The sequence below is a fragment of the Bos javanicus genome, chromosome 1, assembly GCF_032452875.1.
Source record: "Bos javanicus breed banteng chromosome 1, ARS-OSU_banteng_1.0, whole genome shotgun sequence".
Classification (NCBI taxonomy): Eukaryota; Metazoa; Chordata; class Mammalia; order Artiodactyla; family Bovidae; genus Bos; species Bos javanicus.
The window spans coordinates 64,907,126-64,922,747 of NC_083868.1; the positions used below are offsets into that span (position 1 = coordinate 64,907,126).

A 15,622-nucleotide genomic window follows, 5' to 3' on the forward strand; every position below is an offset into this window, starting at 1 on the left:
ATTATTGGCATATCAGTGAAAGCATATTTCAGATATATCAAATCCTTTTTTGTGCTTTATGTGTAAAATATACTTGGGAATTTTAAGTATACTTTACTTAGTTTCTTTATTATGCTCTCCTAAGCCCATTTTGTGCATTTCTATTCATGAGCCATCCTAGTTTTATAATTTAGAACTGTCTCATGACAGCTCAACTCCTCTAAAAGATAAAGTTTTGGAGCCTTGGGCTATGTTGTGTGTACTGTTTACACCCTAAAGTCCTAAGCCTCTTGATGAAAGTGAAAGAGGAGACTGAAAAAGTTGGTTTAAAGCTCAACATTCAGAAAACGAAAATCATGGCATCTGGTCCCACCACTTCATGGCAAATAGATGGGGAAACAGTGGAAACAGTGTCAGACTTTATTTTTTGGGGATCCAAAATCACTGAAGATGGTGATTGCAGCCATGAAGTTAAAACACACTTATCCTTGGAAGGAAAGTTATGCCCAACCTAGATAGCATATTAAAAAGCAGACATTACTTTGTCAACAAAGGTCTGTCTAGTCGAGGCTACAGTTTTTCCAATAGTCATGTATGGATGTGAGAGTTGGACTGTGAAGAAAGCTGAGGGCCGAAGAACTGATGGTTTTGAACTGTGGTGTTGGAGAAGACCTTTGAGAGTCCCTTGGACTGCAAGGAGATCCAGCCAGTCCATTCTGAAGGAGATCAGCCCTGGGTGTTCTTTGGAAGGTATGATGCTGAAGCTGAAACTCCAGTACTTTGGCCACCTCATGCGAAGAGCTGACTCATTGGAAAAGACTCTGATTCTGGGAGGGATTGGGGGCAGGAGGAGAAGGGGACGACAGAGGATGAGATGACTGGATGGCATCACCAACTCGATGGACCTGAGTTTGAGTGAACTCCGGGAGTTGGTGATGGACAGAGAGGCCTGGCGTGCTACAATTCATGGGGAAGCAAAGAGTCGGATACGACTGAGCGACTGAACTGATAAGGTACTAATCTGAGATGTTCCCATTCAAGCCTGTTCCAAGTGGAAATGCCTCTACTTAAAACTAGGTCTCACATTAGTGTTATTAACTGACACATGAACAAGCAACACTGTTACTCACAAAGAAAGGTATATCCCAATGTTACATTTAAACTAAAATCATACTCAGTTCAGTTCAGTCGCTCAGTCATGTCCGACTCTTTGAGACCCCATGAATCGCAGCATGCAAGGCCTCCATGTCCATCACCAACTCCTGGAGTTCACTCAGACTCACGTCCATCGAGTCGGTGATGCTATCCAGCCATCTCATCCTCTGTCGTCTCCTTCTCCTCTTGCCCCCAGTCCCTCCCAGCATCAGAGTCTTTTCCAATGAGTCAACTCTTCGCATGAGGTGGCCAAAGTACTGGAGTTTCAGCTTTAGCATCATTCCTTCCAAAGAAATCCCAGGGCTGATCTCCTTCAGAATGGACCGGCTGGATCTCCTTGCAGTCCAAGGGACTCTCAAGAGTCTTCTCCAACACCACAGTTCAAAAGCATACTGTACACTAATGAAATCAAACTATCAGCAGTAAGGAAAAGGATTTGACTTTTGTTTTTTTCTCTTTATAATGTCTACCATTATTTTGATAATTTTGTGTGTATCATAATGAGGGAGCGCTTCTCAGCAAAATACCAGCACCTCTCTTGTCAAAAGGAAAAGGTGTGGCACGAGATACCATGGTGGATTCAGTCATTTAAAAAACAGGACCAAAATTCAGGAACCAATGAGGCAATCAATTCAGCAGCTAACCTGGAGGGCTTATCAACAGTACTGATTATACTTGGTCAGCTGGCAGCAGAGAGATCTTAACTGCTGTGTGTGCAGAGGCAGAACACATTTTAATTAAGAGGCTTGGTTGTTCAAGGTAAAAAACTGAAAGCCATGGAGACAAAGGATGTGTTTTCTATCTTTTAAGTTAAAAAACTTAGTTGAGGAACAAAGAATAAGAAAAGGCATATGAATATAAACAGGTGACTTCAAGTAAGGAACTGAGGAACACTGCAAGAATACCCAGAAGAATGTCTGATAAGATATTCACCAACTCATTCAAGAAGCTTTTACAATACTTTTGGAGGAAGGAGGAAAAAGCCAGGTAAAATTTTTGACTTAATAGGAAACAACATGTTTTAAATTAAAATAAGCAGTTTCCTAGAAGTGATACTTAGTACTGCTGTGGTGAAAAAATACCAAGATGGTATGACTCTAGGTATCTATATGCAAACTCAGTAAGTGAACTTGAAATCCTAACAGAGGGTAGACACAGTCTCAGATACAGTCTCATTGGTGTCAGTGACATATGGATGGAAGTCTATACTTCAAAACTTCAAACACAGAGCCAACAGGAGGAAATGGGCATAGAACTGTCCCTAACAAAGATACCCCACCTTCTTCATCTACTAAGTTGGTAATACATAAAAACACAAAACACAGATGTGCTCATGTACACTCTGTCCTCCCACCTCCCCCACCCTGCCCCCACCACTCTGGGCCGGCTAGTGCTGAAGTAATGGAGAAATGAAAAAATATGTGCATGACCAGTATAAAATGGGACAAGCTTTTTAGACAACAGTTTGATAGTATATATTAAAAATTTTAAACTTCCTTACACCTTTTGACTCAGGAATTCCTCCAAAAACTGGGGCACAACTCAAATGTCCAATAAGGAATTAGTTAAATAAATTATGGTATAGGCTTAGAATACTAGCTGAATACTATAAAGTCATGTATCACCTTCCTCCATATACCATAAGCCCATTAAAAAAAAAAAGCCAGTCTCTCTGTCCACTCATAACTAGACTAACATATACAATATAGTGTTACCTTTGATTTTCTTTGGAATTGAGAATATGGAGAGTCTTATTTTCTAAAATAACTAGATATTATGTTTTTTTCCCATACATAACTAGATACTATGTTTTTAATAGAGAAAAATCCTTACATTCCGATTAAGATAAAGTGAAAATAGACAGGAAGAGTTACGAAGACCGCACCTGAGGGCATGCACTGTGGGTTCTACAACTAGACAGGATGCAGCTTTCCCAGTGCACACTATAAAAGTGCCACAGGCCAGCGACACTTGGGAGGGGATGAAGGGAGGGGACTGTCACTTTAGAAAAGTAAGTATTCAATACACTGACTTAATGTAACATTTTATTTGTCAAATTCAGTGGAGACAAACAATGGGAGAAATTATTCTGGGTTTAATTCTGTCCAGCTAGGAAAAAACTGGCTGGTGATGGAGAAGGTGACAAGGTGACAGGAATTCTGTGGTAAAAATAACTGTAATTGAAAAAGGGACCACTAGCCCTGGCTAAATCTGAACCATGACTTTAGCAAAATGCATTTCAAAAAGTTCAGGGAACAAATAAGTATGATTTTGTAGTTAGAATCTTCAAAAGGGGCTAATACCTGACAGGAAATAGAAAATTATAAAAATCAAAATTCTGACCAACCAAATAACTGCATATACTCTCTGCAAAGTAAAAGGACCAAAGAACCCAAATAAAAGGGTTTTTCTTGATGAGCTCATAATTTAAAAAGTAGGGCACACATCCCAGGAAGAATAGAAAAATAAAAATGTGAACCTGTCAGAACAAGCCAAATTCAGTTTAAATGAGGTTAACAGCAAAAGGTTTTCAAAGCAAGACCAAGAAAAGTTAAGCCCCTTGACCAGGTAAAAAGACAGAGAAGACAGACCTTGTCCAACTCTTATCATGATTCCCTTTTCTGTTAGAAGGGTTTTCAACCTGGAAAGGATATAACAAAAATCCTAATAAACAAAATGCAGCCCAAGGAAGGTGAGGGAAATCTATACATTTTAAATGTCTTTAAACCCAGAATCTATAGTTTAAAAACACATTCTAAAACAAATTACAGAAATTCAATTTACAAATATTTAAGCACTAGAAACTCCCTTTAAGCCTTCAACAAAATTTTTTCATTTCCATCTTCGACATAGTTTCTTTCTTGATGGAAAAAATCTGAAAGTTTTCCTGACAAAAGCAAAGTATTTTTACTAATTTTCATAACATTATATAAATGAATATTTTACGGTTGGTCTCTAGTTAAGCAAACAACAAGAAGGATAATTTAGAGTTATTTACGGAGCATTAGAAGAATAATCCCTAGTAAGCCTCGTCTAGTCCCATTTAACTTATTTTATCACTAACCTTGGTAAAGGCAAAAAAAAAATCTAGTAGGCTCTACCTTGTCCTCTTTGATATATTTTATTAGTTGCTTAGAGACAGGCCAAAAATTGTTATGTTTATAAAATGTGCAGATGACAAATAACTATATAGAAAAACTAACATTCTGATATTTTAGAACATATTCAGGATTAGGATTTAAAATTCTCATTAGTATGGAGAAGATGCTGGCCATAGCCATTATTAAAATCTGAAGGACTTTTGCAAATAAGAATTGGGTTGGTTTTCTATAACCCCAGAGTAGGATCATTGAGTGGAAGAGATATGTATAAGGGAATAAATTTCTAACAAAGTGATATAAAGATCGAATGTGCTACAGAATATTCTAGTTTCTGAATATATACAAGTATGGGACACTAGCTTTCAGTAGATAATAAGGAGGGTGAAATGAAGTCAGTGGTTTTCAAATTTCTTTTAATAGCAGAACCATTGCACTGGAAGAAACCTTAACCAGAGGACTAATACGAAACAGAGAGAAAATTGCTTTAGCTGAAATTCCCAACTACATCTTACACTTAATTCATCTGGCACTGGATCAGATGATCTCTAAAGTAATTCATATATGATCAGTAAAACTATAATTCCTGAAGATTTACTACTCTACAGGGTACAGATGAATGGTCTCCCAAATGGAATGAATGGGAGGATCTGTTGGGGGTGTGGAGAAAAATCAGATAGATACAAACAATGAAATAGGAAATTATACTTTATGGTCTGAGAACAGTGTGTACACTTTTCAGAAGTTTCTCCTGTCAGTCAGAGCCATGGTCAGATATAATGCCCCCAGGAACCGACGTGTTTTAAAAATGATTTAAACAATGAAAGTTTTTGAGAAAAAAAACAACCTCCATAATCCACTGATTAACCACAACTGTTTTAATATTTGTATATTTCTATCTAGTCCTATCCACATGCAAATACACATTTAAGTCCAGTTACCAACATGGTACGTAGGATTTTAAAATTTTCTCCACATAATTTAAGATACTTCCACAAATCTAAGTTTATTAATAACTGTCTTTTATAGTTACATAAAAATGGAGATTTCATAATGTACTGAATCATTTTCCTACTGCTGGCCACTCAGGTCATATTGGCTCTCCTTTTTGTTATTATACAACTTGTTGTTTACTCACGAAGTCTGACTCTTGCAACCCCAGCAGTGTATGTACCATGTTGGTAACTGACTAAATGTATATTTGCATGTGGACAGCACTGGATAGATCTAACTACTCTTATTTAGTTAGAGGTATATATTGCAATTCATTCACCCAAACGTGAATTATTGTGGTGCTGTAGCTAGGGTGGGTGATTAGAAATTCTAATTTTGAAAATTCTAAATTAGAAAAACTTCCAGGTTCAGATTTTCAAGGTCAGAGGCTTGGAGTTTAATATTTTACTTCTTCATACCTTGGAGCAGATCTGGAAATGCTTTGTCATGTTGGCAGGCATTCACTTCCTCCCTGCTTGGGTGGAGATGGGATGTCCATTTATTCAGGTGAAGAGAGTCATATATTCTTTTGTTATAAAAGGATGGATGTCAACCCTGTCTTTCATATGGCTGGTTTTTAACATTCATGAATCTGTCCTTACTTGGCAATAACAATAAAATGGTGTAGCAGTTTCCTTTCACTGAAGGCCCACCACCATGTGACCAGGCAAAGTGTGAAGCAGTTTGTACACTTTATATCGTACTTCTCATAACTCTATGTGGTGGGTATTTACTATTCCTATTGTATGGATAAAGAAATTGATGCTAAGAGAGACAGCAAACAACATGTATATTTTAAGATCTTACTAAAGAATGTAACTTATACTACCAAATACTTATTTAAAATATGTATACATGCACATACATATGTATTTACTTAAATCTGGGCCATTAAGGCTATTCAGTCAATCCCTTCATCTAGATGAACATTTCCTAAGATAAGTTAGGTGACATTACTTGGCTCCCATAACTTTGGCCCCAAATAAAACTGTTTTGCTTTAACCATATTGTAGTGTTGTGCCTTTAGCTCATACTGAGGGGCATTTAAAAAAGTTTCCAAATGGAGTCATCATTACATTTTTGAAATGGTGACAAGAGTTTCATTTACTCTCTCTTGTGTGTGCACATGCTCAGTCGTGTCCAATTCTCTGAGACTCCGTGAACTATAGCCCACCAAGCTGTTCTAGCCATGGAAATTTCCAGGCAAGAATACTGGAGTGGGTTGCCATTTCCTCTTCCAGGGGACCTTCCTGACCCAGGGATCAAACTTATACCTCTTTCGTCTCCTGCATTGGCAGGTGGATTCTTTACTACTAGCTTATAGTACCAAATTTGCAGCCCTAAAGGAGAACTACTTCTCAAACAGCAGGGTCAGAAATACTGTGCTTCTCCTGAGCTACCAGTGTGCTTTTTATCTAATGAAATATATGGGAAATTTTAAACAGGTATCACTTTTTTATTTAGCCACTAGGAAGCTTAGTGAAATATCTGAAATCCTTCCTGGAATTAAGATACACAAGGCATGCATTTCTTTAAATTAATTTTGGCTCTGCTTTTAGTCTACTATTCCTATAAAATTCCTCATATCCTGATCTACTTCAACTTTAAAGTAAACTGTCAGGATCAAAGCCCAATGCCACTTTCCATATTTATGTTGAAATCTGATTTCAACAGCTATAAAAATGTATATACAGCAGTAAAATTATTTTTTGATGACTGCTGTAACTTGTATCAAAGCAACATCAAAATCAGGTTATACTAGGCTCTTTACCAGGCAGACAATTTGCCCCAAATCTTAGTTGTAATCATTAACTAGTATTTCACATTAAGAAAATCATTTAAAATTACCCAAAACTTACCAATCATAATTCTTATTGTATTCATAGTCTAAAACAATTCCTATAAACTAGCTCAACAAGTAAATGTGCTAGTTTGGGATTAGAGCCTATTCAATGTTTTAAAGAATCAACACAATCTAACCTAGGCCAGTGATTTAAGTTAATTAATAGCTCATTGAAGCAATTCTGTCTTCCTTCTAAATACAGGTCATAGTTAAAAGCAAAATAAAAAAATTCTATTTTTTCATTTAAAAACTTAAAAGCACATTTCAGTATATATTTGATTTGTACCATATTACTTGAGGAGAGCATTGCTACTCATTTTATAGACTGAGAAAATGAACAGGACATTACTAAAACTAATGAAGTTCAAATGACTTTCTCAAGGTATCATGTGCTGATGAAACTAGAACTAGAAAAGAGACCTTTTTTTCCTAGACTTTTTCTGGAATGAAGATAGGCCACAGATTAGAATGAAATGTTGTCAATCTTTATTAGCAACATTCAAAAGATTAAGACTGGAAAGGAACAAACAACTCTGTCAGACAACAGGAGGTAGATTTTGACCTCACTGTTGAATGCTAAGAACTAGTAAAAGTGAAGTCGCTCAGTCATGTCCGACTCTTTGCGACCCCATGAACTGTAGCCCACCAGACTCCTTCATCCATGGAATTTTCTAGGCAAGAGTACTGGAGTGGGTTGCCATTTCCTTCTCCAGGGGATCTTCCTAACCCAGGGATTGAACCTGGGTCTCCCGCATTGCTGGTAGATGCTTTACCGTCTGAGCCACCAGGGAATCCCTAGGAAGTAGTAATGCAAGGTTTTATTTCCTGGAGCATAAATGCCCTAGAGCAAACATTAATCTGATCCAACTAGGTTCAATGCAACAGATGATTAAGTAAAAGTGTAGTCAGCTCCTGACATCTGCATGTTGGATGCTATGGGGTGAATCCAATTGTGCTACCTATTTTTAACTTCATTTTAGCTATCCTTTGGAGGACCTTCAGTTCACTCAAGGGTTGAGTATTTTCAGAATACTGAAATGCGAGTAATTCTAATTAAATTAGGTCTCAACATGAACCAGCTCCAGGACCAGCAGTATACCTGAGCTCTAACCTGGGAGATCATTGGGGTATTTTTTGGGGACAGGGGGTAGACAAGATTTAGTCATATTCTGATCTAAGTCTTAGCTAAATGAATTTGCATTGCAGTTTCAGCCCTTTAAATGATTAAATTATACCAATCTACATTCAACTTCTTGAACATTTGCCTCTCCAGTATATTAATATAATTACATTCAGGGCAATGGAATTAAAGTGAATTATCTTCAATAAGATTACGTTTCTGAAGGCCATTTTCTGCTATAAGCATCTCACTTAATATATTAATCAAGAAATTATACAGAAAGTATGACTTTTAAAATAAAGTGACATCACTTAAATAATAAGATATTTATACCTTACATATAAAGCATTTATGGGGGTCCTTTCATGCTTTTTGGAAATTAAAGCAACACTTGATTCACATTTAATCATTTGGCTATGCTATGTTTTTGATAGCTGGAAGGTACTAAACATTCACATTCAACAAATGATATAAAATGGAGACAAAAACCAAATCATGTGTTTTTAGAAGAGACTTCTGCGTTCTCACCTGAGGCTGCTGTGGTATTTGAAGGAGTTGAAGCAGCTGCTTGAATCCGAGCATGAGGAGGAATAAGGATGGTAGCTAGAGGTGGATTACTTGACAGTTCTAGAGAAAAGGTAAGATACATGTGTTAGAGTCCATTCTTAACTCTGTTGTTAAACTATTTTATTGGTATCACTAAACAGAAGACATGGCATTACAACACTGGTTTAACAGAAAAAAACAGACTTGATAAACCTACATCAGAAACTAAATCATGAGCTAGTAATTGACCTATAGAGAAAGGCTACCAATACGTTGTGATAGATAACAAAAGCACTATCTGCTAAAAAATTCGAGGGTCTTTGAGAACTAAAGATAGGCTGGGAAAAGGTACCGGACAAATGTTTGAGGATAAGCGTATTAATAAGATATATTTCCATCATTCATTAACTTATATATACTAGGTTTCCCCTTGCTACTCTGACAATATTTGACTGCAGGGGTTGACAGTGATAGGGTCACAGAAAAGAAAATATAACTACAGTCTGTACGTTGGCATGCACAGACCAACTTACTTGATGGCAGGTACGATTTATCTAAACAGTAGTGGAAACAGGATTTAAGAAACATGTTAATTCTCATTGCTTTTACTGAAAACAAAAATGTCTACTGAATCCTATTTTGCTTTTTAACTTAGTAAGACTGTTACTTCTTAAAAGTTTAAAGTAGGCTTTTATCCGCTTGTGGAAGTCTCTGTCAACTGTATACAAACTGGCTTTCTTTAAAGAATCAAGAGCTGTATATGAGTCTTGAGAAATAATTTTAAGATGATATTTGATCTAATAATGTAAACAGTTACTGAGACGTGGTGGTGAGCTTGTACATAAAAGCATCTGGTGTTAATTTCAGGTAATATGACTGTTCTTCCAGTCTGCCTGGGATAACCCTGGTTTGTTCTGGCATTTAACTAGTGAGTGCTCATTTCTACTCTAGTAAGTGCTGTTATAAACAATTCTACCTATTATTCTAATAATTTATAGGAATAATTATACAACCATACTAGTTACAGGAAGGTGTTATCCTTGAACTACAAGTAATATTTACAACATGAACTAAAAAATGTTAGGAAAGTGTTTTCTTTAAAGCAAAATTCATATAATATAGAATTAATCATTTTAAAGTATATAATTTTGTGGCCAACCAGTCCATCCTAGGGCTTCCCTGGTGGCTCAGACGGTAAAGCATTTGTCTGCAATGCAGGAGACCCGGGTTCGATCCCTGGGTTGGGAAGATCCCCTGGAGAAGGAAATGGCAGCCCACTCCAGTATTCTTGCCTGGAAAATCCCATGGACGGTGGAGCCTGGTAGGCTACTGTCCACGGGGTCGCAAAGAGTCAGACATGACTGAACAAAGGGAAGATCAAAAGGAAGGAAGAGTCCATCCTAAAGGAGATCAGTTCTGGATGTTCATTGGAAGGACTGATGTTGAAACTGAAACTCCAATACTTTGGCCACCTGATGCGAAAAGCTGACTCACTGGAAAAGACCCTGATGCTGGGAAAGATTGAGGGCAGGAGGAAAAGGGGACGACAGAGGATGAGATGGTTGGATGGCATCACCGACTCAATGGACATGGGTCTGGGTGGACTCCGGGAGTTGGTGATGGACAGGGAGTCCTGGCGTGCTGCGGTTCATGGGGTTGCAAAGAGTCGGACACGACTGAGTGACTGAACTGAACTGAGTTTTGTGGCATTCAGTACATTCACAATGTTGTACAACCATCACCTCTACCTAGTTTCAAAAAAATTTTCATCACCCTACAGGAAAACCTTTAAGCAATTAGTCACCATTCATCTCTCCCACCAGCACCTAACAAGGGAAATATTATTTTAATGCAGAACTTTAAATATGTTCTGGTACAAAGTCTCTGGAAATATTGACTTATTCAACTTGGTGCCTAAATATCTAAATTTTGTACTAAATCTGATACTCAGATTCTGGTAAAAAGAAGCAACATGCTGATGTCAAGATATACAGAAAATGAATGGCAGGAAAAGCTCGAAATTGAGAGAAGACTATTCATTATCTTTTCCCCTTCAAAGAGAAGACTTAGGTCATCTCATCAAATAATAACCTTCCCTGAGTTGGAAAACCACTGCCTTAATGATCAGGTTTGAAGAAATGCTGTTTTCTCATAATCACCTATAGTAGCTATTTCAGTTCTCACTGAGATACAGAAAGAAGCTATGTAGTTTTACTTAAATCAGTCCAATTTCAATGCAATCTCACACCTACAAGAACAGGAGAATCCCTGATAATTGTCGAGGCTGATGACTTTACAGTTCTAGGAACAGAAATTAATGTAAGATTTGGTAATTATTCTTCAGTAATCTAAAAGACAGTCAGACTTACCATCCCAATTAAGACTAAAATTTTCTAAAATAGCTTCTTTAAAATCCACTCATCCATATACCCACCCACACCCTCATCCAACTAACAATACTGAGCATGTTAGGTCCCGGATAGACAGATAAAAAGATAGCTGTCTCTGTCTATTCAACAGAAATAGAAAAATGGAACGACAATTGTACAAATAAGCTGGCAAGAAAGAATCAATTCAAGACAGGTGCACTTTTAAATTAAGAGATCTCTATGACCAGGTACCCAACATCTAAAAGAAAATCCAGGGACTTCCCTGGTGGTCCAGTTGCTAAGACTTCATGCTCCCAATGCAGGGGGCACAGGTTTATCCCTGGTCATCAGGGAATTAGATCCCACATGCCACAACTAAGACTTCACATGCCGCAAGTAAAGATTCCACGTGTCGCAAAGAAGACCGAAAATCCTGTGTGCCACAACTAAGACACAGCACAGCCAAGTAACAAACAGAAACATTTTTTAAAATAAGAAACCATATTATCTTCATTTAAATATTTTTAAAAAGCATACACAGCCTTTTAATTATAGTCCTGTTTTTGACTTTGGGGCACAGATGCTGTGAGGCTATTTTCTTCCTTTTGTAAAAGTATTTATTTACTTTTAATTGGAGGATAGTCGCGTTACAATATTGTGTTGCTTTCTGCCATATATCAATATGAATCAGCCAGAGGCATATGTATGTCCCTCCACTCAAGCAAAACATTTGAAAAAAAGTAAATGCAAAAAAGGAAAAGATGACTGGATATTTTAAGAGCTACAGTTGAGATCATCTTTAAAATAAATTGAATATAAGTGGTTTGTGGTCACATACTGCCCACTTTCTCCCATTCACTCACTTATTTACCAAATCACCTATTCTTGTGTATATGCACATCCAATTGAGGGCCATGGTGGTTTTGTATCTAATTCTGGGTAAGGGTGTATACATGTGTGTATGTGTACACACATACATGTGCAAGGCTTCAGAAAAACAATCTTCTTTTTCTCTAGATAATATAGGAAACAAGGAAGCCCATAATATTACAGTGGGGCTAGCCATGGAGAAGAGGTGGGAAGAATGAGACTGTGTTATCCCAGAGACAGGGATCAAAACAAAATGGAAACAGGTTCCAGAAGGTTTTAGAAAACTTAATGTATGATAAGGATTTCTTCAACCAATTAAAGATGTCATAAAACTACTCATTAAAAAAATCACATAGTTTATCAGTACACATTATGAATGCTTTGATGGTGAATTAATCATTATACGGTCCACCATCAAAACACAATGCACAATTTGAGCAAGAACAAAATGAATTTAGAGATAGCTATCAATAAGCCAACCAAGATAAGTATCAACTGACCAAAAAGATAACCAAACTCATTTAACTAAAATTTGCTGCACAGTTTATATTAAAAACTGTAGAAGAAAAATTCCCATGAAAAGACCACCATTAAGTTAAGCAATCTTTTTAAATGTTAAAAACAACAAAACCTAAATCTAGTTGCTGGCAAAACCTGAAGTTTTCCTTAAAGTTTCTCTTCATCTAAATGTAAGATTCCCAAATTTATTGATAAGGGCACGTTTTTTATTTTTAAATTTTTTGGGGTGAGGGGTAGGAGTAGGTGTAGGAAGAGGTATATATATATATGTTCAAACTGTGTTGAATGAAAACTGAGGATAAATTTGAGAACAGTAATCAATGTAGAAACCAGAAGGAAGAAATCAACCCTTTAGTAACTAAACCTAATCTTATGGTAATAATAAAATACCAGGCATAAGGTAGAAGGGCACCTTCTTTCTTTGTTAACTTTGAAAGGGCTCAACCTGCAAACCCCCAGAAAGAGTCACTAAGATAGGCACATTTTCTTTTTCTTCTACAAAGAATTTGAGGTCTTCATGTGTGTATGAGGTCTCTTAAGTATAAATGAAAATGGCCAGTGGTTGTCTATATAGTCAAAACTGCTATTTTTCTTCCTATTCACAAAAAGCTTTAAATGATTTAACAATGGCATGCACATTTTATTTGTGTACTTTTCTGAGGGGTAATTCAAATGTAGGATGGTACACTTTGATCTTACACATACTGAATTCTACTGTTGCTTATTTGAATATATACTGTTTAGATGAACAAGTAACTCCATCACAACTACTTCTCTCCTAACAATTTCAAAGTGCCCAGGAAATCTCTTAGGTTTCTGTCGTTGACGACATACTCCACACTCACTCAGAAAAGTAAACACTAAACTAAACAGAAGATCAGACAAATAGTCAACAAACTGCAAAGCCTGCTCCTGCTGCTTGATAATACTGGCAATGTTTCATGAGCGGACTACATGATAGCTGTATAATCCCATGACTACTTTGCCTTGGAACTGCCCAAGAGGGAGGGTCACAATTTATACTAGTCATCCAAAAATGTGTGAATATATTTTGTACTAAATTTATAGTAATGATACACTTAGAAGTTATCTAGCAAAATGTTAGTATTTTTAAAGTCCTGGTGATTGAAAAGAATAAGCTTTAGTAACCTGAAAATGTTATACTCAGAACTCCATTCTTTTTTTTTTTCTATTTAATTAGAGGATAATTGCTTTACAAGGCTGTGTTGGTTTCTGCTGTACAACAATGTAAAGAAGCCATGTATATATAGATCCCTTCCCTCCTGAGCCTCCTCCTTCACATCCCACCCCTCTAGGTTGTCCCAGAGCATCGAGTTGAGCTCCCTGTGTTACAAAGCAGCTTCCCACTAGCTCTTTCACACATGGTCATGTATATATGTCAATGCTTCTCTCTAGAGAATGGACCCGTGGGCACAGTGGGGGAAGGAGAAGGTGGGACAAATTGAAAGAGTAGCAGAACTCCATTCTTGATGAAATGTAATAAATGTAGCATTACTGTAAGTTGTTTTATCCAACTAAAAATAACCTTTTTGAGCATTTAATAATAACAGGTACTGCTAATATGTTGAATTCTATAGGAGTCATTTTTTTTTGTATCCATTTATACCATGATTTTAAATATCACATGCTTTCAAGCTCTGTGTTTTTAGCTTTATTTCTCATTTTTTCCTTTGTCTTTCTGGAGTCAATTCATTTTTATAATCAGAATTCTGGAATGTACTTAAATATCCTTTAATCCAACTACCTCATTTTTGTTAAATCAGGAAACTCAGAAATAGTGCATGGCCAAGGTCTGCACCTAGTTAGAGAGAGACTATGAAGGAGACTTTAGGTCTGACTTACTCTATACACAATACTGCATCTTTTTATTATTGCATCTTTATTGCCTTGGCTATAAACCACATACCACTAATATTCTGGTCTTCCTGGAAGTGTATCTGTCCAAACTACACACAGAACTTTAAGTCAAGATATTAGTCTTTCACCGTCTGTTCCTATACCATTCCACATTGTCTCTAGTAGTACAGTTAAGGCAGCAGAACCACTCAAACCTCTGGGAAAGAGAAAACAATTCTTGCAAATAGTTTGATAATTTAGATCCTAAAATTCTGAGTACAGTCAACATTATGCATCAGTAATACTCTGGCTACCTGAACTAAACTAACTTGCCCACCTTTAGCAGCACTCATGAATTTCCTAAGCATTCCCTGCAGTGTATTTCCTTGGTTTAGTTTTCAATAACCTAGAAGAGTATAGCTTACCTAGAAATTTTACTCTTCTAAATTGACTCTTACTCTAAATTTTACTCTTCTCTTCTTTAGCTGCTGCTAAGTCACTTCAGTCGTGTCCGACTCTGTGTGACCACATAGACGGCAGCCCACCAGGCTCCCCTGTCCCTGGGATTCTCCAGGCAAGAACACTGGAGTGGGTTGCCATTTCCATCTCCAATGCATGAAAGTGAAAAGTGAAAGTGAAGTTGATCAGTCCTGTCGGACTCTTAGCGACCCCATGGACTGCAGCCTTACCAGGCTCCTCCGTCCATGGGATTTTCCAGGCAAGAGTACTGGAGTGGGGTGCCACTGCCTTCTCCACTTCTTTAGCTATAAAGTATCAAAGAATAATTCTGACACCAATTCCTCTGATAAGTATAAACAGCTCAATCTCTTCTGTAACAGAATATCCACTTATTTCTGAAGTCCATTTATAAAGATCTTTTATAGATATTTTTCATCCAAAAGAACACAACAGAGAAACAGGGAGAGTCACATTAAAAGTCTATAGTTTATTTACTTTTACAAAGGGACTTCCCCGGTGGTGCAGTGAATAAGAATCCATCTGCCAATGTGCCAGTGCAGGCAACACAGGTTCAATTCCTGGTCCGGGAAGATCCTACATGTCGTGTAGCAACTAAGCCTTTGTGCTACAATTACTGAGCCTATGAGATTCAACTACTGAGCCCACGCCCCACAACAAAAGAAGTCACCACAAAAGAAGCCTGCACACTGCAGTGAAGAGTAGCCCCTGCTTGCCGTAACTAGAGAAAAGCCTGTGTGCAGCGATGATGATCCAGCACAACCAAAAAATTAAAAATAAATATTTTTTTAAAAAT

General features: G+C 37.1%; 1 protein-coding gene across 5 annotated transcripts in view; it reads right to left on the reverse strand.

Annotated features, from left to right (window-relative positions):
* The window catches only part of GSK3B (glycogen synthase kinase 3 beta), a 220,797-nt gene that overhangs the window by 13,473 nt on the left and 191,702 nt on the right, over positions 1-15,622 (reverse strand). For 3 of the 5 annotated variants that reach the window (XM_061399627.1, XM_061399550.1, XM_061399795.1), the window contains one exon: positions 8,717-8,815. In XM_061399627.1, coding sequence (XP_061255611.1) covers positions 8,717-8,815 — 99 coding nt within the window. The other 2 variants (XM_061399876.1, XM_061399711.1) reach the window with 2 other exon arrangements.